We start from the raw sequence: 23,637 nt of genomic DNA, 5'->3' as shown, positions 1-23,637 counted from the left end.
AGATGAAAGAGAGACATGCTCCTGACTGAGATGATGAAAAGCAGCTCTTTAATTAGAACTCCTGTGAAACCATCATGAAGAGAACTAGGCACCTGAACAACAGTTTCGAATTTATCGACACAAGGGGCAAAGCTCTTAAAAATCACAATTAAAAAAAAAATACAAACACCACCACTCCTCGAGGTAATTCCACTGGGAATTTTTTCTGTAGTTACATAGAAACTTGTTGATCTGAAGAAATTTCATGCTCAGCAAATGGGCATTAAAATATAATTGGAAAATTACTGATGACGTTTAGCTGTTACTGAATTCTAAGAACAGGGCTTCATTACATTGCTGTAGGCATCCTTGTCAGCTCACACTGCCGGCCCGATCAAGATAATAGGCGGGGTATCAACTTCTTCCCGCTTGGTCGTCGAATTCCAGGAGACGAGTGCCTTCCTACGCCCATTGTTTTGAGATACCTCCCCGCCATCTCATTCAACCGCCTCCCGTTAAGGCACAATGCCTCAGGAGGACGTTGTCTGGAGGTGTCCCACTGAGCTTCCCGGGGAATAGAAGCAATGAGAAGCGAGAAACGTTTCTCCGAGGGGAGTAAGGTTGTTTTCCTGCCCGAAGGCGCCTCTCATTGTGATTCATCCCATTCCTGAACCAGTGGCATCCCTAGCCTCATTTGTCCTTCATTTTCTTTCAAAGAGTGGAGGGAGAACTAGCCTTCAACAGATTACTGCAGTGCTTATCAAACACTAATCTTACATGCTTCGCAAGAAAGAGCAAAAAGTCAGGGCCAGTTTTGTATCTCAGTAACTCCTAATTCCACTGCTGCTTCCTTCTGGGGCCTGCAGTCTTTCCCTCTGCACCAAAACCAACCTGTTTGCATTTGAGCTGTAACTTTAGTTTTAATGCCAACAAAGAATAAACAAGTGCAAAAGAAATAGCTAGTTTTAAGGCGGACTAATTATGCATGGGTAGCTCACTATAGTTGTCTTGTGAAAACTGCAGAAAGGTGCTCACAGTAATTGCTCTTGGAATTATTAGTTTGTAGAGATAACAGTCCTATTTGGCAGCACAGCAACATAAAGGCAAATAGGTTTTATATGTAGGGTTGTATATATTTTACAATAAAAGTAATGCTATAAATTTTCAAATCAGTACTCAAAGCATTTAATGTTTTAGGACTTAAATTGATTCAGGCATTAATACTTTGCTCATTTCTTTGCTATTTCAGTGCTTATCTTGTAGTTTTATGGTGTGCAATATTTAATAAACAAGAACAAACGTTCACATTTCTAATACAATACGTAAAGTGTATACATATTTATCCACAGGATGTGCTGGCAAGTTTCGAAAAAGCTGTCTCTTACCATAACTCACTAAAGGAACATAAATAATTATTCAATACTGATTCGGAGAAAACTCCAGGAACAAACTCCAACAGTTTCAAGTTGACAAGCAGGTATTCTTTATTGCGCCGCCGGGAGACATGGGAGATAGCTCCTCCTAACGTGTGTCCGCGTATTGCCATGCAGACCATCCTTACATGGTCACTGGGCATATTACATCATTTTACAGAAAGTTTCCGGCATGCATACAAAAATGTGGTGGTCTTTAAGGATCGTTTACTTTTCCCCAAAAGCTTAATTAACATTACAGATATAGCAATCATCCTGCCCTTCTACTTACCAGTTAGTTTAACTACTCCCATCCTGGACTTCAGCTAGTCCAGGATACTCCCCAGTAGGTGTTTTACACCAGCTTAATGGCTTTATTAACACCAAACATAGCAATCACAGAATCACAGAATCCCAAGGGTTGGAAGGGACTTCGAGAGATCATCTGGTCCAACCCCCCTGCAAGAGCAGGGTAACCTAGAGTACATCACACAGGAACTTGTCCAGGCGGCCCTTGAATGTGGGAGACTCCACAACCCCCCTGGGCAACCTGCAATCATCCTGTCCTTCTACTTATCAGTTAGTTTATCTGTGTCCACCCTGGACATCTGCTAGTCCCAGATACTCCCCATCCCCAGGTCCTGTTTTTCTATTCTGCTTTTTTTACACCTTTTGTACTAAGGTCCTAAGGACCTGGAACTATGTCAACTACCTTCAAGCACCGCAGTTATTTTCCATTACAAAGCCATCACACTTAACATGGCTTAGAACTGATTACATTTTGTGCCTCCTTGTCTCAATACACTGATACTGTACATGTCCAAAAATCAGGAGGAAAAACCTTGATCTGAATTTGTGTGTGCAAGTGATGGCTTCATGCATGTACCAGGAACTGTTTCCTTACTTCATGCATTCAGCTTTTGGACAAGTTTCAGAAACAAAATAATTTTTGTTTAAGGGTGTGACGTGTTAATCATACGTTTGGAAAAATAGGTCATGTAAATTCCAGTCTAATGACTCTGTCTTCATATTTTTAATGTTGCCAAAAAGGAGGAAGAGAGAGGTTTCCAGTATGCTCGAGTCTGATAGCCGTCATTAAACTGCACTGCTAGTGGGGTTGCTGCTGGCACTTGATGCATGAAACTATGTTGTTCTTGGCCAGTTGTACATATTACAGTATTTGACACCATGAAAATGCCAGACTAATTTGGGTACTGGCAGATTTCTTGCTACCACAGTTAACACTTTAAACAGGAGGGATTTTGGTGTCTCCATAATTATAAGCACTGTATTAAAAGTTCTTTTAAGTATGTGTGTGTCTTCTTTTTTTTTTTTTTTTTTGAGTTTCCACACAAACTTTTTCAAACTTAGCACAATAATCACCTATTTGCTATTAGGGGGAGGTATTTGTTGGTTTTGTTCGGTTGGCGTTTTCTTTTCACTCCTCTGTCTCTCCTTATGTCTACAGTTGGCTTGTTTTTACTTGGAGTAGCTTGAACATACCGCATGTAATCTGTGCTGTTTGGCTCAAGTGGTTAGTCTGGTCTTCACTGAATGCTTTAACAACAGATTTTCCATTTTAGTTTCTACAATGTAGCCTTCTCAAAGTAAAAATACTTTACTACGATCTTGCTTATGTTATAAATCACGTTAAAATAGTATTATTACCAGAGTTGGGCCATAAAAAGAAGGAAATGTGAGTCCTTTTTAATGTTTCTGATTATATACAGCCTAAGTCTACTCAGCAAATTGTGATCTCCTTTCTTCTGCACTCAAATGGGCTTTGAGGGTCTATAGTTAAAAACAATCAGACTTTGATTTGCAAGAACAATTTGCAGCTAAATTTTTGGTTTGAAGAACATTCTGGTGTGGCAAGAAAGACATGTTTAACTTTGTCAGTTTTAAAGACTTATTTTTACTTAAAGTAACATATTGAATATACAATAATAAATACTGTAGAAAAATGCCTGAGAAATAGGAGTGCATTAAAAATTCATGCCTGCCTGCAGAAAATCTTAAATAAATTATCTTTCCAGGAACTTAAGATGTAGTTTTTATCCTTATTCAGAATTTTACTTTGGACCATTAATATATACAGTCAAAGCCCTAAAATATCATGTTTTCTTCCTGAGATGAAAAAAAGCCCTCATCTAGTTCCTGCGGAAACCATTTTCACAAAAAAATTGTTTCAGTCCCTCCATGCTCTAACCCTTCCTCTTCCTGAGGAGCCTTCCACAGCCTGAGCCAGGTTTAGGTTTCATTTACCACTAGGGGAAATAAAAAGTGTCAGCTTCTAAACTGCTCCCCCGTTTTGTTTTTGGTTTTTTTAATGGATTTACCTTAATGCTGATTTAAGATGTTTAACCTGGCTTCTTGGAATGTTTGTGTCTCAGTTAATATTACTTTGCCCATTATCTTGGAAGTTTGCGTTCCTACAAAAGATAACTATTCCCTCAGCCAGCATGTGATTTCCAAAGTAGAACTTTAAATTCCTTAAGTAAAAACAAAAAAAGGGGAGGGGAAGCATAGAAGTTTTATAAAACTAAACAAATCAGTTCTTTGATTCACCTACCCATCAGTAAATTATCAAAGGCATTTGTTTATAAGGTTATTGCTGAACATTAATAGTTGTAGATTTTCAAATTCCTGTTTAAAGGGATTCTAAAGCAGTATATTACTAGTCTGCATTCAACATACTTGTACTTCAATGAGATACTCCAGACATATTGCAGAACAGAAATAAAATTTGCTTATTATACTAAATATTGCCAGAATATATGGACTACAAAGGTGCTTGGGTTTTTGGAAAGGAGATGCAGAGAGATTATGACAATAAATGCTGTAATCCAAGAAGTAAAGAATTACACTTAATTGTATCTTCTCTGCAGGCAAAGAATGAGGTCATACTTGCATAGCTGACAGCAGCCTCACTGCTATAAGGATCTTCTGAATTTGAAATAAGATCACACTTCAGTTTTGATTTGTGGTGAATCTGATTCTGTACTGGATGCTCTTTGCTGTGCTGTTTTTATCAATCTGATATGTCAAATTTTGTGGATATCAAAAATCCATCCTGATCTATTTAAAAAGCAGAAAGAAAAAAACCAAATGATGCTTAGTATGCCTCCTTGGCACATATAAAAAGCAGTTAGCTGACTCTCATGATAACTGCCATGGTTTTATCTGTTGAATATCATTGCCTTTATTTTTAAAAACTGCACTGATCCCATCCCATGGCAAATTTAATATCAGAGAATTTAGAGATCAGTGTATTTAAGACAGGATTGAAGAATAAGGCTAATGGTAAAACTGCATAGTTGTATTTCTGTATTTTTAAAAATCAGATTTAATTTATGTCACTGCAGTAATTAGACTCAGCCTAACAGAAAATAATAATAATTAAAAAAAAGGGTAAAAAAACAGTTTGATACTTCTGTAACTTTATCATAGCCAAAATATGTTGTAAAAAGGAAAGAAAACCCAAAACATAATGGGGGGTCCACTTTATACATTAATTAGCTGAGACCACCTCTCAAACAAAATGCAACAGCTGTTTTAACTACACCATGCAATACTAGTAGCTCAACAGACAATTAACTATCCCTTTGAAACTGCAGACGCTCTGTAACCAGGGTGCTGTTACCTGAACTGGAATTTGACCAGGATGTGGAAGTTTACTTACTGGTTTTTATAAAACAACTGTTGTATGCTGATCAAGAAAGAGGACGTTTCCAAGGAACAATATTATTAATGGCCTCCATTCACAGGTAAAGACAGAGCCTTAAGAAGAAAACTGCCCCAGGACAGAAAATCTCCAGGTTTCCAATGTGCGAGGTAACTGCCTTCAGGCAGTTGTTGAGAGGGCAGTCACAGCTGCAGAAGAAGTTGCACTGATTTTGAAGAAGCTATCTAAGAAGTGATAGCTACGGAAGAAGAAGCTATCTATCTAATCAGTGCTAAGATAGCTACTGAATCGAATCATACTATGTTGGACTTTGTCTTTATTAAGGAAACAACAGGGCAGACAGAAAGGGAAAGAAGTTTGGTGGTTCTGTTGTTTTGTTTGTTTTTGTTGGAACAATATCATATGTATTAGGATTAAAATTATCTTATGTTCCTACCTGTCTAGTTTCACTGTGACAGCATGTAAAAAACTACAAGATATCTTGTTTGTATTAGGATTTTATCTCATTAAGGTGTTCTGTATCACCTAAAGTAACTGTTTTCCTTAGAGCAGAACAGATGCTTTTCCTCAAATACATTAATTTGCAAGTATACTTAATGTGACTAAGTCATATTGAGATGGAGAATGAAACACTTGATATCAAACCACTTATTGAAAGTCAATTTGATATTAGTCAATTTGATATGTTTTCTTTTGACTATGTAATATTATATATGTATATATACATATATATGTAATATTACTTCAAGTGAAATTTTGGCTTCTTGTTACTTTATATCTTTTCATATTTTATGGGATTTGTGATGTTAAAGGTTATCAGTCCACTTCACCTTACTAAAATAGTGGGGGAAAGAAATCATTAAAATTTTCAGTAATTCAGCATAACCCCCACTGCTTTCTTTCTACTGGAAGTATGGGGATGTCTAACGTTTGCTCTTATTCAGAAATTTTTAAAACACTGGACCTTGCTGCAGAATGGAATTTCTAAGTATATCCAATGTTATGTACTTGTAGGCAAGTTTCATTTAGTCTATTAATGTCACTTGAATGAACAAATACTTTTACCTGTCAAGACAGACTCTACTCCACTGTCTGTACAATTAATTTACCAGAAGTTAATTGCTTGCCAATCATAAGTGATACATGAACCCATTTACCTCACAGTGCCTGACCTTCAATTAATAGAGGATTAAAACAACATAAAAAACTATTTCATTTCTTTCCCCAAAGGGTTTCATAGAGGCTTTATTTCCAAGTACAGATCATATACAGACTTGTGTATTTTACAAAATTTTCTGATACCACAACTCAATAACTTCAAAAGTCTACAATATATAAGTACCTTGCAGGTATCCTGTCAATTTTCCTCACGCATCATTTGTTACACAAAAGCTGGCTAGCTTACAGCAACCCTTGCACTTGACTTCTGTCACAAACATCTGCAAATTACTCCAACTGCTTATAAAAATAAATTAGGGAACTTCTTACAGTCTAAACCCACTAGCACTCACTTATGAATTAAATTGCACTAACTAGTTTCCAAACTTGAATAATGTGCCATGCTGCATGTCTTATGCTGAAAAAAAAGGACAAGGAGATAGGGGGAGCAGGGAGGAATATGCATTTAAAAACACCTGTATAAACTATTTTTTTTAAAGGAAATCCTTTGTTCAGTATGTGATTCTTTGTAATTGTCACATGATAGAACCGAATTATTTCGATAGGAAACTGACTCCATGGCTATTTAGTTGCTGATGAATAGGGAACAAGGCTGCCTTTTGCTTTCCTGTAAATTCTGACCTTTTTGTTTGGTTGGTTTTGTCCCTTTAAAATCCACCTATCCCTTCTACTTTTTAACATTTCACACCCTCTGTCACTGGAAATGGGGCCACATTCTTTCCCAGTGAATAATACCAGCAACAAAAGAAACTCAAATTTAGAAAGCCGCAGGCAGCTAAGGACCATCTTGAAGTTTCAGAGACACAGAACTACAGTCACTCCTTGTAACAAGACAGTCTCCAGTTTCTGATTTGAGGACTAGGTAAAAATTAGTTAGCTCAGACCTGCCAAATTCACAGCAATTTCAAGTCCAGAGAACAAGGGAGTCAGATCCTAAGACAAGCTACACTCCACCCTGCTCATGACATTCAGACTGGTATCTGTAACCAGATTTAGCTCACACACAGAATTCAGGATGGAGCAGAGGTGGTATAATTTGGATCTGGGTTTATCTGTAATAGACAACTTATTAAAAAAAAAAAAAAAAAACACCAAAACCAAAAAACCCACACCCCCAAAACAGTTGACATATCATGAAAACATGTTTAAGCCTTCTTCAAATAGACGATTGAAAACTGAACTCTTCCAATTACTTTATTCCTCTGTTTACATTCACCAAAACTTGGAAGAAAGAATCATAGAATTGTCTGAATCACGGAACAGTTAGGTTTGGAAAGCACCTTAAAGCTCATCCAGTTCCAACCCCCCTGCCATGGGCAAGGTCACCTTCTGCTAGACCAGTTTGCTCAAAGCCCCAGCCAACCTGGCCTTGAAGAGTGCCAGTGATGGGGCAGCCACAGCTTATCTGGACAACCTGTGCCACTATCTCACCACACTCATAGTGCAGAATTTTTTCCTAATATCTAATCTAAATCTATCCTCTTTCATCTTAAAGCCATTCCCCCTGCTCCTATCACTACATTCCCTTGTAAAAAGTCCCTCTCCAGAATTCTTGTAGGCTCCTTTTAGGTAAAAACACACTAACCTGGACTCTGAAATGGGCATAGTTCATATTTTCTATGTAGTTCTGCAATTTTTGAGCTATGACTTCTGGTTTTGTGCAGTGGTGATGGTTAGGAGAGAACAATGTGTACTCCAAAACCAAGTAAGAATTTTATCTGTACACCAATGTTTGTTATGAATTTGCCCATTTTCCACATGCAAAAATAAACTATACAAAGAGTAGAAAATTAAAAAGTACTCAGCAGAACAAATTTTCCCCTCATTCATACACACGTTGATAATTATTTTCCTCAGCAGCATTACACAGTTTGTGACTGATGACTCTTAAAGGCAAATGTTTTGGACTCTCCTAATTCTATCTCTTTGAGGATGGCAGGTTATGTCACTCCCAAGTGTGACTGCAGCCACTATCACACGTATGTTCTTCCGTGGGCTGAGCAACAAGACATTTACCAACCATGGCAGCACATACACACGCATAAACTAAAGCTCCCCATGTATTTTCACATAGCTCTCCACTGGATCTGGAACTCCTCCTCATATGGGGGGGGGGGGGGGGGGGGGCAAAAAAAATCCACAACGATCTCCTTTTTATCTCTGAATTTTAATAGTATGCCATGCTTTTTAAAAATCTTCTTGCAAGTTTGTCCAGCTAGTTTCAAAAAGTATTTTTTTTGTATCTTCCAAATATCCAAAACCAAAACCAAATTCAAAAGGAGCCTTTATATTAAGTAAATATGAACTGTAGGTGTAACAAGTTTTAAGATATATAACAACAATTAATCATATTCTCAGAATTTGGCTTCTCCAGTGCAGCTTGACTCTGGCAAAATTTTAATTACTGATCACAAATAATGACACTTAAAATATTTTTACTCAGGTCTATTTATTTCACCTCCTATCTCTGCATCTTTTGTTCGTTAATCTGAAACTTCCTAACGCACAGCCAGCTGCAGACTGTCTACCACACATGTTCATCTTTGCTCCTTTGATTTCTTTTGCTCATTCATACCTTTTCTTGTGTTCCCATTTCTCATATCCAGCAAAGGGCCAAGGGACAAACCTTTTAGAAAGGAGCAGGGAGAGAAACACCAAAATAAGGGTTTGGTAAGGCAGAATATTACAGCAAATATGCTTAAATTCAGGAAACTATAAAGTACTTGGTTAATAAAAATAACAGACTATGTCAGCATTTGTGTACTTCCTTTAATATTATTTCTTGCTTGTTAAATGAAGCTGCTTCCTTAGGGAGATTAAGCTCTATGGCTAGCTAATATTCTTCTCCCCTAAAATTAACATTGCTCTCTTCTTACTATATTCAGAATTTGATAGACCTCTCAACGTATTTTTTCATGTAAATCTTTTTTACTATGAGGCTGGTGAGAGAACATACTGTTACAGGTCTTGAAGCAAGGAACATGCCTAACAGAGTGCATCCAGGCAGGGTCAAGCTAAAGGATACTGAAAATGGACGAAAAAAATGGTTCGCTCAAGTTTTCTTCTCATTGTCCTGGATAAGCGGTGCCTGCTGAGCAAATCGCAAAGGAAGTTTAAAAAATATTGATGAAGTATAGATCAATGGCATTCCATAAGCAAAAACTGACTAAAATCCCCCTGATAAAGTAGTGACTAAAATGGTCACATGCTGGCTAAAAGTCTGTGCCATTTTAATGGTGTCAGATAAAGAAAGTTCATAATTTTAGCATGCACTTCCCTGAAACTATAAATGTTTAGGTATAATTATTCAGTGTCTGAAAGATAAAAAGAACAATACAGAAACATACTTAAGAAAGCAAGTGTTTATGCGCTTAATACAGTGTAGTTATACTACACTGTGTACACAAAGTACACACGAGCTGCCTTGACAAATTCAGATAGGATATAAATAGTGGTATTAGATGTTGGTGAAATTGTAAGTGGATACATATCAGGCTACTCTACAAGCAGTAATCCCTCTCCTGGCATTTAATATCATCACTTCCAGCAATCACTCTACAATCATGAGCATTTTTATGTTCTGTCATGGAGAATTTTTAGTTAGAAATCTGACTATTGTGAACACAGCTTTTATATTACTAAGCATCTATGTTTGTCAGGAATATGCTTTTGCCATTTCTATATTTGCTCATGCTTTGTCTAGCCTACTTCTGGCTTTGTCTACTCAATACCTGATATTCAGTGTCTGCTCTTGAGTCACAAATTCATTGTCTGCTCTGTTAAATACCCATTCAAGCATTGGCTCAAATAACCTTAGATACCTTCTCTGCTGCCACATACCCTGAATTTAGGAAAATCTTCTTCCACTGATACTCGGTATTCTCTGCTGCTGAATCACCATGTTGTCAGTGTGCTCCTCTGTCATGCTGTCTGATGACCTGTGTGGATGTAAACACCCAGTGCATTATTTGTAAGGATGAAGTGACCGGAGCTGTACAATCCAAAGAAGTAATTTTATTTTGTAAATTCAAATGTAAATTGTTCTTTACAAGGGTTTGAAATTCCAACTTTCATATCCAAGTTCCCAAATGGTATAGTGGTATAATATTTTAATGATTATCCCCTCAAGCCATTCACAGAACTCACAGATTGAATCATCATTAGTTGCTTTCCTAGCAACATAAACCTATATGATCAATATACTTCCTGACTTTGTTCAAAGGCAAACTGTAATGATTCTATTGCTCACAGTCATACCCAAACACTTTGATGCTTTCCCAAGTTTGATAAATGCAACCCCTTTTTAAGCCTCTGAATAGTATACCACATACCTATCCATCACTATGAAATGACCCCATCATTACAGTACAGCCCTGAGACTGTTCATCCATTCATCAGGCATCTTTCTTTGACCATAATGGTAAATTCCAAGTTCATATTCATTTGTAAAGTTTCCTATGATTCTTTTATGTACTGCTAGCAGCAGACATTGTATCTGTGAAATAATTAGGAAGAGAAGCATCACAAATACAATCCATACTTTCCACAAAGGAGCCTCTTAATCGGAGGCTCTTAACTCTAACATGTGTTAGTTCCACACATGTTCTAATTTTTTAACAGGTCATAGGACAGTTCTCATTTAATGGGGCAGAGGGAGAGATTCTGCTCATACTGATTTCCCACCAGTAGGTAGCTGCCATGAGCTAAATGTATTACCAAACTCCCGGTTTTCTCAGTGTTATTTCCTCTAAGCAGACCCATACACTCAGAAATACCCCAGATCTGCCCTGTTATTTGAAAAAAAAATACAGCAAACATAGAAAGCCATATGCTACTGCTACAACTACAGGTAACTGCAGACTTCCTTGCAGCCTGGCTGGGGAAAAAGAATCTGGGAAGGACTTTGCAGAATGGAAAAGATGAATTTGAAACAGGCTCTTTTTAAGCAACCTTTGGCTGATGATATAACACTCTTTGTCATAACTACTTCTACTGTGCAGCAAGTATTAGAGAGCCAATAAAAGGCTAATGAAAAATACAGGCTATTCTTGAGTGTGCCATAAATAAACTTCACTTAATTAATAAAAATAGAATAAGCTAACATCATGCTTAATGATCTAACTACAGAGACTGTTCATAAATTCAGTTACCTGGGATCAAATTTATCCAATCAGAACCTGTCCAATAGAAACTGGAAAAATTTGAAGAATAGTTGATCCATCCACAGCTTCACTTATAAAAGCCTGGGGAAAAAAAATCACCCCAAAAGTAGAAGACATGACTAGTGAAATGCTTATTTTTTTGCTGTAGCTACTCATGAATGTGACTTTTGATAAATTATTGATAGTGACACAAAGCAAATTGAAGCTTTTGAGATGCGGTGTCTCTTGGACAGAAATGATAAATGCTCCTATTAAATATATTATTGGAGAAAAGTAGACTTGGTTGTCAGAAATGAATAGGTGTAAATGTATGTGCTTTGGACACATCAGGAGTGGAGATGGAAATAACCTTGAGAATGTAATTATGTAGGGAATGGTGACAAGTCATCATAACGGAGAGCAGCTAGAAAGGAGGTGGATAGATAACATGCAGTAGGCTGCTGTGACTTCAGTCTCCGAATGCTCAAAACTAGCACTGGATCAAAGAGGCTTCTAAAATTCCCCTATGAAATCACCAATATGCAGGTGCCAATAAATTGATTTTACTTCACTTGCAAGCAAAGGAAGCAAGTGCAATTGTTCTGTCAATACAGTATTTGTAAATTACAAGTGTATTTGCCAGTATACGCTTTTCCACAATGGCTTAAATACACTGATAATGACCATCTCTGTCATTTCTGAATGTGTCTTAATACCAAAGGTTTCGTGACAATTCTGTATCTGGCAAGTATAGCTGTGTCTGGAGAATAGCCATGAGCAGGTTGATTAGAGACCAATACAACAAAGGGAACCTTGTGGCTGGTGTCTACTAGAGGCCAGCAGATCAAGGGGACCACTTAAGGTTATCCTCATTACCCTATTACCAGGTAATAGACAGCTCTACCACGGGGGATGCAATACTGCACAAGTGAGCTACTCAGAGACATCAAGAGTGGAGGTAACCTGCACTGCAGTGATCATGCACTAGTGGAGTTGCAGTCCTGAGGGATATGGGTCAGGCAAAGAGTAAATTCGGGACCCTGAATTTTAGGAAATCAAACCTCCAGCTGTTCAAGGAGTTAGTCAACAGGTCACATCCAGAGGGTGGCAGGAACTAGATGATCTTAAAGATCTCTTTCAACAGAGACTATTCTAAGATTTTGTTATAACTCTCCTATATCCAAGCGTGACTCAGAATAAGGACATTTTCAGACAGCACAGGAGAAAGCCCTCCTTATCAAACCCAAAACAAAATAACATGTAGACAGACTGTGGCTAGGGATCAGTTTCAAACGAGTTTCATCATAAAGTTTCATCATACACTATTTGGGTCTTCCCTTTATTCAGAACTGGTGCTATTACATGAAAAGTCAGTGAGTTGCGGGACCCCTCTCTTTTTCAAGGAAGCGCTTTGTGTGTCCAACTGATTATCTTCATAAGATAATACACACAAGTCCTCCTCCACCCTTTTAATGATTTTGCTTTGTCAATGTAGAACATGGGAGATAAATGTAAATCCCTGGTTTTGGGATGAAACATGCTTCCTGGTCTAGTCTAATACGAAAACAGTTTCACTGAAAATACCCTCCGGAATGGGGCACCTTTTGGAGGTCTTCCGTTATGGCAACACACATTGTGAAGAAATCCACCTCTGACCCACCTCAATTTACAACAGATATAAAATACATCAATTCTTTTGTAAAAATAGGTAGTTAAAACAATTAGGTGCTATTATCAAAGATATGTTATGCTTCAGAGTTTAGTTAAGAAACCTCAGGAATATCTCTGAAGATCCAGTGCAGCAAACTTAAAGGCTGTAATTTTTACTGGAGGAGCTGCATGCAACTGCATGTGGGAGAGAAAAGACAACCAGAAATAAGGACTAATACCAAAGAAAAGGAAAACTAAGAGATAAAGCTTCTATGTGAAAATGAAGACAAAAAATTATTTTCCAGGGTTTAATTTTTACTGAGTTCAGAGAAACTGGTGTATTGCAGAAAAAAAAAAAAAAAAAAGGCGTAACGCTGAAAAAGTAAATAGGCTTTCATAAAGGTGAAAAAAAACCCCCTTCATGATTAGGAAGCAGCTCGCCAGAAATCAACCTGCTAGATATAAAAACCGGCTAAATGCTAGACTTGAAAACAAGTAATTAAGCTTTTTTCCTCCCCCTCTTGACCTATTTGACTGTGACTTAAAAAATCTAATAGTGAAGGACCACACTCTACAGCCTGGCTCTGCAAAGCAGGAGCTTTCAAGAGCACAGTTATTATTAGGAAGACAAGTGCTTTCTTAACCTACCAGATAGGATTTCTTACTTGTCTGCCCAGCAGACTGACAGATACGACTTATTCTGCAATTCATGACACGCTGGTCTTAATATGACTATTTAGTTCTTGGTCATTATTACTATCCATGTTTACTGTTCTAACAAAGACCTGAGGATAACCATTAATCTGTTCTGGAAACATGTGCATAGCTTAATTTAATCAACATAAATTAAAGGATTTTCTGTGCTTAAAGTAATCACTCTGTACTCTCTTCTGTTTCACCTGAAAGCTGTTTTGTTCTAAAAACCTTGTGCTACATTATTTCCCCTACCAGTAAAACCACCACATTCTTCTTTTCTTGGTACTTTCCTTTAACATCTCCTGACCATAATAGAGAATGACCCCACAAGACTGCCTCACAAGAGTGTTCAGCACCTTGTACTCCAGTCTGCTTATAAATTACACTTGCAGTGGTAGTCTAAAATATGTTAATAAACAAACAACAAACATACTGGAGTAAGTACATTCCAATAAAAATAATGGGAGTAAAAGTAAATAAATTCCGAAAGAAATTTGTCCCGCTAGGGACTCAATAAAATCTTGGTAAAGACTGAAGGACTGGGTCTTATTATTAGACACAGCCATCCATTAATATGCAAGGGATCATGTGAACCTGGAAGCAGAGTCCAAGTCAGATCTCAAATGCTTGCTGAAATTAGAAGGGTGAAGGTCAAACAAGCAAAGGCAACAAACCAGACACTAGCAGCTGTAATCATATCTGTGAGCAGACTTCAGGACTATTCAGATTAAGAGTTCCATAGGTCAGATTATCTGAAGCTTTTATGTTTGCACATTCTGAAAATGCCATGCATATATTCAAGCTAATTGGCAGTTAAGTGTTCATTCATACCTCCCTTAATGGGGTGTGCTGTCAGAACCACACGCTTTGTTTTAGCCCTTTAGAATTTCAAATAGTGCAGAAGTACCAATCTTGCTGCTTCTCTTCTGAGAAAAGATGTGACCATTGCCTAATCATCCCACGATTACAGAATTTGCACCTACTCCTCTCTCAACCACTTTTCCGATCATGATTTGATCAAGATTCATACAAAACACCATGTATCTGACTAACAGCTTCTAAATCAAAGCCGATCCTCCGACTACTCTGATAGTTGTACAATACTGTGCTGGCAAAATACTCCCACCGTGGACCTAGGGTATGTCAGGAAGGTTGTGCTGATACCAGAACCTACAGTCAGTGTATTATACCAGGAGTGGAGCAGGCTGCCACTAGAAACTGCATCTGTATCTAACGGCTGACTCCAACACTGATGCTGAGGGGTGATCCAGGTTTTCATACTTCTGATTAATCATTATCTATGAAAGCAGAAATCTAGTGCGAACCTCTCCTAGATACTCAACTTTCTACTTATGTATTTCAGGACTTTTTGTGTGATACTGCAGATACAAACCCCTGAGAATTAAAATTATTTTAATAATCTACAGTAATTGCTAGCTTCATTATTTATCTGAAGTCTGCAAAAAGACAGAGTTTTTGGTCCACAACCAAGAGTACTTCAGTGTAGGGCTTCACAAACAACTTCCTTGAGATTAAATAAAACTGTAATTAAATGAGCAAAATTTGACATTTCGAGTGAAACCTTTGATATGCCACATCTAACTACATTAGTTTTAGTGTACATATGCCTTAGAATGCAATATTTTATCTTAATTCTTTAGTAGAAAATAAAAGTGACTACAAGTGCATGCATACTAGAGGCTCTGCACTGTGTTTGTTCTTCACTTACTAAAAGCAAGTTGTAGAAGTGTAGCCCTCTACCTTCTCATTCTTACTCCTACTTTGTGACCTGTTGTATAAAAATTTCTAGGTAAAGATGGCATCAGTTTGTGAAAAACTTGTAACTACACACTGTGGATCACATTAATGATATACACAAACCACTGCTTTTTAATAACAATAAAAGAATACTTGAAAATCATAGAATACTTTGGGTTCGAAGGGACCCACAAATAAACATTAAAACCCAGAAGTTCTGAGTCTTGAGTGACATTTTTGGGCTATAACACCCATAATACTTCAATTCCGCAGAAAGAAAAGCCTGCCTAACATCTTCCTAGTTTTACACTTTGGTCAAGAAGAAAAACTTCAACAAAGGTCACTTTAGATATATTTCTTGCATTATTTTTACTAACTTATATTCTCTCATTTTCTATTTAAACTGAAGACAGCTCATACAGGTTTTTGATACATACTTTTTTAGTTACAGCCTTCTAGGATCTGTTTTTTACTTATTCACACAAGTGTATTAAAATAAGGAATCTGCACCACATTGATGTGGGATGCAAAGTACCTAAATTAACAACTGTAAGAATAAAACAAATAATTTGTTAGCACTGTAATAGTTCTGACAGTACACATTATTTACTGACATCGAATAAGAGTTGATAGCTAGTCTGAGTACTTCAGCTCTGAGGCAAATGTAAACGGACACTGAAGTTGGGATTAGGAAAGATATTAATCACTTTGTGTTGGCTTTGTTTATTAAATCGGTACAACCTTGTTAAAAGTGAATCATGTATCCCACTCTTAAGGTCACCTGTCCATTGTCAATGCTCCAATCCATTGATCCTTAAGCCTCAAGAGAATCCTTTTATTTAAACCTGGACTCACAGGTACATTTAAATGCTATGGGTGGTGGCACCCTTCTAGATTTCAAGATCAGAGTCTGAGACCACCTAAGTGTTCCTTCCAACTCCCAGTTATTTTCACAACAAATAATCCTTCTGAGGCAGTTTCATAGAGGCTATGAACATTCAAGGCTTTAACTCTCAGGACAAAACAAGGAACACAGGTATAGGAGAGCAATTTCCTACCCACATGCTATTGCACCAGAAGCACTTGGGAGCTCTTGAGTCTTTGCACATTTCCTCCCACACCTTGTAAATCTGGAATTTGGCATACTTCACCATAAGACTACTTACCTAGCCCTTTGCTATCATCTCACCCTCCTGCATCTTTCCTGCATGACTGGCAGGCCATGTCAGCCCCTTTGCTGTGCCCAGCAAGGCCTCTGAGGAGCCATCTCTCCAAACAGATCAGTGGTTTCAGCCTCCTACTTTTAATGTGCTCTAGCAAAAACTTCTTAGAGGTTTTACAAACTGAGGAAAATGATACTTTTAACTGGTTCAAGTAACTGAGAGCAGTCAGCTGAAGACCCTAAATAAGTCTTAAAAGTCATCTTTCAGCTGTCATACACCTTCCCTGAGCAGGGTGGGCATCTGGCAAACACTTTATAGCCACCTATGCTTCAGACATGCCAAGCACATAATACAGACTGAAACCAGACAGATACATCCATCCCCCTTAGCTACTGAGTTTCCAAACATACCCCACCTCTTGCAAATACTAAAGAATATTAAATTACAAAGACATTTTGAATGGAAGGATTTCCTGAGGTGCCTGGCAAGGGCTCCCCTGGAATGCAAATTTCTCCTACAGATTTATAACTAAATTAATGTTTGAGAAACCCATCTGCCAACAAGAAGGAAGATTTTGGGGTCAATGAGTGGATGCTGCTCTTCCCCGCAGTTTCCTGAAGAAGGGCTATTTGCTCCTATCTGCCACAGCACGCTCTGTGCCACCCCACACACCACTCCCCCCATTTTCTGATTTACCAAGCCGACCAGGGCTCACTACCGACCCCCGATGCCCGAGGACCGGCCAGACGAGACCGCACGGCCATGAGCACGGCTCCACGAGGAAACAAAACCATGTCTCTTCCCCTCCCGCACTCTGCGCTGCCGCCCTGCAGCCGGGCATCCGCCGGCCTCCTTCCCGGCAATCGCGGCCGCCGGCCCCTCGGCGCCCAGGCATCGCCCTCGAAGCCAGCCGTTGCCCCCCCGCCACCTGGCAGGAGAGCCCCGCAGAGCCGGGGCCTGAGCCTCAGGCCGCGGCCCGGCCGGCCCGGCCGCTCCGGAGGTTTTGGCGCCAAGCGGGAGGCAGCGCTGCGGCGGTCGCGCCCGGTACTACCCGCCGCCGCCTTACGCAGGGCTCGGCGAGAAGCAAGACTTACTGGCCGGCCTCGCCCCTGCCCCGGGCCTGGGGCTGAGGGGTCCTGGCTGGGCGGCGCTCCGGGCCCGGCCCCAGGCCCGAGGGCGGGCGAGCAGGCGGGCAGGGGGGCGGTGCGGAGCCTCCTCCCGGGCTGTTCTTCCCCGGCCGGACGGAGAGCGGCACTGTGTCCCCGCGGCGTACGCTCCGCCGGAGCCTCCCCCTCTCCCCAGCCGCCGCTGCCGCCACCGAGCAGCTTCCCCCAACCCCCACCCCTCCCCGAGCCGGAGCCGCCGCCGCACCGCGGAGCAGGGAGGTGGCGGAGCAGTCAGGGCAGCGGCCGGCGGGGGTGGCAGCGGAGCGGTGAGGACCACCCGGCACGGAGGCTACTCAATGCTGCACCTTCCGGAGCTGCATGAGGTAAAGGCGGCTCCGGGTCCCGCTTCCCTCTGTGGCCGCTCCCCCCCTCCGCGCTGCCCGCCGCCGGCAGGGGTGTGTGCGCGGAGTCGGGTGTTGGGGTGGCTCTTTGTGGGTCCGGCCGGGCGCGAGGTGGCGGGGCGAGGAGGGGTGGTGGGGCGAGGGGCTGAGGGGACATGAAGTTGCGGGAACAAATGGAAAGTGGAGAGTGGCCTGGTTCCCTCCCCGGGGGGGCTCCCGGCGCCGCGGGGGGGGGTGGGTAGGGGTCTCCGCGCCGGGCGAGGGGGCCGGCAGGGCTGTTTTGTTTGTGCTCGCCGCCGCCTCCCTCCCTCCCCCTCTCCTGTTGGTTTCTCTGCCTCCTGATAGTTTTGAGGCCTAACTGTTTAGGCCTTGTCTCCCGGCTCCGGGGCCGGTGTGCCGGCGCCGAAGCACCCCCCCGGGGCTGGGAATTGCAGCCCCCTCCCCCTTCCTTTGGCCGTAACGGGCCCTCGGACCCAGGGCGTCCTTCGATCGAGCCCGAAATTTCATTGTAAACCCCTCGGCTCCGAACTAACAGTGTTGGGCTGGAGCAGCTCCGCAATGAAAGGAGGCGCCCGGAGGGGAATGGAGGGGCCGGAGTTGTGAGGAGCGGCGGCGGCAGCGGCGGGCCGGGCCTCACTGCGGCACCGCCCGGGGTAGGGGAGGTGGCGGAGGGGGACGCGGCCGGCGGGGTGATAACCAGGGCCTTCTGCGAATTGAGGGTGAGAAATGGAAAAAGAGGGTTAGAAAGTCGTTTCCATTCTGCTGAACTTTTGTTTTCTGACCGATAGAGGCCGGTAGAGGACTGTGGAGAAGGAAAGTTTATAACCAGCAGCACCAGGATGGACTTCCCTGCTACCCAACCAAAACCTGCTGCCGATGGTAAAATCATCTACTATCCTCCTGGAGTGAAGGAGATTACGGACAAAATTACCAACGATGAGGTGGTTAAACGGTTAAAGGTGAGCAGTCCTGATCATCACCCCTTTTCCTGCAACTTTTGCTTGTTCAGGTAAATATTTCATAACTGGAAAGGAGAACAGCCAGTTTCCTTGGCACAGCTGAAATATCTCCTTCTTGCCTGCAGACCGTTGTGGGAATACCACCTCTTTACTTTTCCTTAAAAGGGGAAGAGTCATTTTTGTGATTCGTGACCGTAGTCTTGCAAGTAATTGTGAAGCCAGAGTTAATACATTCAACTGCTATTTTGTGTGTGAAATATATCCAGTTTTGGAGAGGTCTGAAGTGGAATCATGAATAATAATGTAGGATATGTTACTGAAAACTTTGGTAAGCTAGAAGAAGGTTTTTGTGGGTTTCAGCACTTTTAGCAAGCATAGTTGAGCAAGGGAAACAAGTAGATCTAGTTAAGGGTATTCTTTACTGAAAAGATAGCACTGGTCGCAAACAGCAAAGATTAATTTCTAGAGTTGGTAGATCGAACTTTAAAGTTGTTTCATAGGTAAATCCTGTCTCAGATTTTACAATTTGATATAATACTTTGTATTTCCTATTCAGTACAACCGGTACTTGGCAAGGTTGCAAAATTTTCATAAGCCAAAGTGACTGTTACAAAAGCATCTTCTCTACTTGCTTGACAGCGTCCTGGGGAGACTGAGGCTTATCTCTGGTTTTTTATTTTTTTAATCCCTTTTTCAACTGAAAACATGGTATACTACTGTGATGCAGTAGTATTATTACTTAACACTGTGCTGAAAATAGAGAATAAAGTTGAGCATTGACCAAATATTGACACAACTTGCTGGTTAACTCTGTGGTCTTTGGATCAGAAAGTTGGTGTAACCTGGGATTTGGTCGCATGCCCAGGATGAAGAGATAATCATAATTTTTTTAGAGACTGGAAATACTCTCTCAACTGATGATCTATTTTCCATCACAGCAGTGACCACACAAAGATTAAAAACCAGAAATCATGATCTTGCCTAGTCACTTAGTACATTGAAAAATCTGTTTGCCTATAAATGTAGGCTTTGTGCTTAGCTTTCAAAGCGGCAAGACACACATCAGTTGTTTCTTTGAAAATGAGCCTTGTTGTCCAATTACATTTATGCAAAGTGTGAATGGACAAGTCCAGCCTAGTGTTTTCAAAACTCTGGTGGAATATTGCCAGTTACAGGAGAAGATCCTAGAGCTTTGATTGTTTAGACAGAGACCTTGTATGAAAGTCAGTGTTGAAAGGAGTGCAATTTTGAGGTGCTTATTGAAATATTTTATTTTGTCCTGGCTGTAGAACTTGCAATGGTGAGCTGTGCCATTCCTAGATAATGGGAATAATAGAATTTCAGAGTCATGCATATGTTGTGCTAAATTAGTGTGTACGTATTGAACATGATTTTCAGGCTAAGAGCAGACCTTTTGGGGTGGTTTGTTTGTTTGTTTCTGTCATTTCTTTTAGTGAAGTAGAGCTAAGGAATTAGGATGACTTCAAGACAGTAGACTGAATGGGAGCAAACACTTTGCTAGTGGACCTATCATCACTGAAAAAACAGAGGAAGATTTTTCTTATCTTACTGGTACAGTTTCACCTGCGTTTGAGAGTTTTTTTTTTTGGTCAGATACTGGCTTTACTGAAGCATCAAGAAAATTGGAAGTTCTGTGCACTTTAGAACGAAACAAGAAGTCCTTTTTTTTTTTTTTATGTCTTTGTATAGACACATATATATAATCTTTATTCATGAAATCCATGTTCCTTTATATCAGCTTGATTTCTAAAAACATTCATTTGGCATGCAGAATATTATGATGATGCAGTGCTTGGGATGGGAATGTTTAAAAAAGTGGCCTTTTTTTTTAATTTATAAGACAGCTTTCCATAACTTAAATACGATCTAATGATAAATGCTAGCTTTAGCAGAATGTACAAATTCAGGCATGAGCCGGTCCTTGGAAATTGTAGGGGTTTTGTTGCTGCCTTGGCCATGCATGATCTAAAGATGCTCTGTGTGTCTCTTAGAAAAGATGTGTGTGTAACTTTTTGTTTTGACCACCAGGGTTTGGGTCAGTTCCTGCAAATTTTTGTTCTTTTAGCTTATTGAAGTCATGGTCAACTTAAATGGTTACAAATTTGTATCTTTATTAGCAAGTTTTCTGATATTGCATCTGTATTTTTGTGTCCAGATATCTTCTCGTAATGAAGGCTTTTCTTATTATTGGAACTTGAGACATTCTGGGCACCTGTCCCAGAGTGCCTGAGCAGCAGCTTTTGTGCCAAGGACTTCTAAAAAGAATGTTTTTCTATCCCTTCCCTCCTTCTGCTTGGGGTTGTGGGTAATAAAATGTAGGCCAGATTCTTTTACAGTGTTTTGATATATCTGTATGATAACATTATCACAGTCCTGGAAGTACTGAGAATTTTAAAATCAACATGCACCTCTGAAGTGATGTAGAAAGGAAAGGCCTCTGGATTGCATATGTATGATGAGTGAAACACTAGCTCAGGTGCTTAATGGAGTCAAAAAGGTGTTTTCTGGCATTAAATTACATTGACGGGTCAGTGCCTTTTTGAGTGAGATGGTTATGTGATGTATAATTCCAGCTATTGAAGAAGTGATTTTAACTGGTGTGCCTGGGGACAAGTGTCCATTTCATAGATCAAATAATATTTAACCAAACTAGGCAGCTAGCATGTAGTGGAGAGTTAAGGCTAACTGTACTTTGACTACAGAATAACATTTTTGGGGGGGTTTTTTTTAGGCTAATGTTCCTCTTTAAAATGCATCTGTTCAAGTTATACGGTGATTGGTTTCGGGGCTGTAAGTCAGATGCTTGTCAATGTAGGAAGGCTTGTGGGGGAAGTGGTAGCTTATTCAACCAAGCGACAGAGGTGGAGAAAACCAAACTGTTACAAGGTAACCAAGTACTCCTCCTTTAGTTCCAAAATTGGTCCAGCATCTAAATGCAAGTTGACACCAATTGTACTAGCAATGTTATATTTCTTTCCAGAAGATAGTTGAAGGTTGAAAGAACTTTTAGAAACTCGGCATCTGCTTTGCTGCAGTGCTTCTCTCTGACTATTGGATTAGTTTCAAAATTGACTGTATTTTACTGCTTTGTCAAACTCCAGACTTGTATATTGCTGTCAGTAAACTTAAATCTTGGATACAACTTGCTTTGGTCACAAGAGAATATCTTGATCTTATTTATATAAAACCTTGTAATCACTGTGAATAAGATTAATAGTAGTGTACTTAATTGTCAGATACAGTAAAAATAGCCCCATTGATCCAAAATGCCTGGAGACTTTCTCAGAGACTGACTTAAACAGCCGGCAGAAGTGGCTCACTCTGCTGCTTGTCCCAAGCTCTGTTCTGTACCCTCTCTATAAGCATTTTGTTTTGCTGCATGCCAAAACGGATGGTTGAACAGATCTGGGTTAAATCTTCAGAGAAAAAAAAAAACAAAAAAACAAAACCAACCCCCCCCCCCCCCCAAAAAAAAAATTAAACAAAACAAATCTGTGTTAATTTTAGCCTGAATAATTTCTTTGCCTGATTTATCCTGAGAGCTCATAAATAGTTGTGCTGGCATAGGGCGAAAAAGCAGCTTCTTTCTGTGGCAGTCCTGCCCTAGAGTGCTGAAGGAACTTCAGAGTTGATTCAGGTGTTTACAGATGTTATCTTCTGACATGGAGATGGGGACTTCTGTATTGTTTCTGCAAAACTATCTTGCCTGCTAAATAATTTTAAGAAATAATGCATGATGATGAGTCAGATACAGCTTTGTACCAGCAACTATAGTTTAGTAAAGCATATGATGAGACAGTAGAAAAAAGGAAAACATTTTGTAGTCCAGTGTTTGTTATTTATCCATAAATACCAGTGTAAGCAACACAAATTCATAAAATCTGTAAAAAGCCCATTTACTCAGACACTAAAGATACAAAATTACCCGCACCCCCCCAGAAAAGGAGGAAATTTCTGAAACCTTCCAGAGCAAAAGGACTGATAAATTAGTTTCAGTACAGGGGTTTTTGACAAAGGTTTAAGGCACTGTAAGAAATACGTTTTAGTGAAATTAAAGAGTTTATAAGTTAGAATTTATTGAGGGTGATGAAGTTCTTTACCATAGCTGGTGTTGTTTACCATACTGTGTTTTGTTGTTTTTGTTGTTGGGGAGTGCTTTTCCTTTTGTTTTCAAACAGTCCAGCAGCCTTTTTTGGCATTTTCTGTGAAAGTTTCTTTTGATTTCCATACTACCACTCCCCCCTTCACCATCTTTCCCAATTCTCCCCTGCCACCCCACCTTAAGGCCTAGCTTCTGGTCACCTGGAAAAGTTAGCGCTCCTAGTGTGTCTTGAAGTCTCCATTATCTTGTCCCATGGCATTTCTTGGTTATCTGGTATGTATTTGTGCCAGAGTGAAACAAACACTTCTTCCCATTGTCTTTCTGCATGTTCCTCTGGTAATTAGATGTTGGCCTCTTCGCAGTTGGGCCTGCCATGTCTTTATCT

The 23,637-nt window shown here is 40.1% G+C and overlaps 1 protein-coding gene across 2 annotated transcripts in view; it reads left to right on the top strand.

Moving 5' to 3' along the window:
- The first annotated feature begins 18,019 nt into the window (after positions 1-18,019).
- Positions 18,020-23,637, top strand: part of PDS5A (PDS5 cohesin associated factor A) — a 77,776-nt gene continuing 72,158 nt past the window's right edge. For both annotated transcript variants that reach the window (XM_061379668.1, XM_061379667.1), the window contains exons 1-2: positions 18,020-18,152; positions 18,959-19,129. In XM_061379668.1, coding sequence (XP_061235652.1) covers positions 18,126-18,152; positions 18,959-19,129 — 198 coding nt within the window. In that variant the 5' untranslated portion in view covers positions 18,020-18,125. The remainder of the gene's footprint in view (positions 18,153-18,958; positions 19,130-23,637) is intronic.

This window comes from Neopsephotus bourkii, unplaced genomic scaffold, assembly GCF_033783945.1.
Source record: "Neopsephotus bourkii isolate Nb327-2 ecotype Australia unplaced genomic scaffold, CSIRO-AGI_Nbou_v1 NB_1780, whole genome shotgun sequence".
NCBI lineage: Eukaryota > Metazoa > Chordata > Aves > Psittaciformes > Psittacidae > Neopsephotus > Neopsephotus bourkii.
Note: the sequence above shows the minus strand (reverse complement) of the source record. Positions and strands in the feature narration are given on the sequence as shown.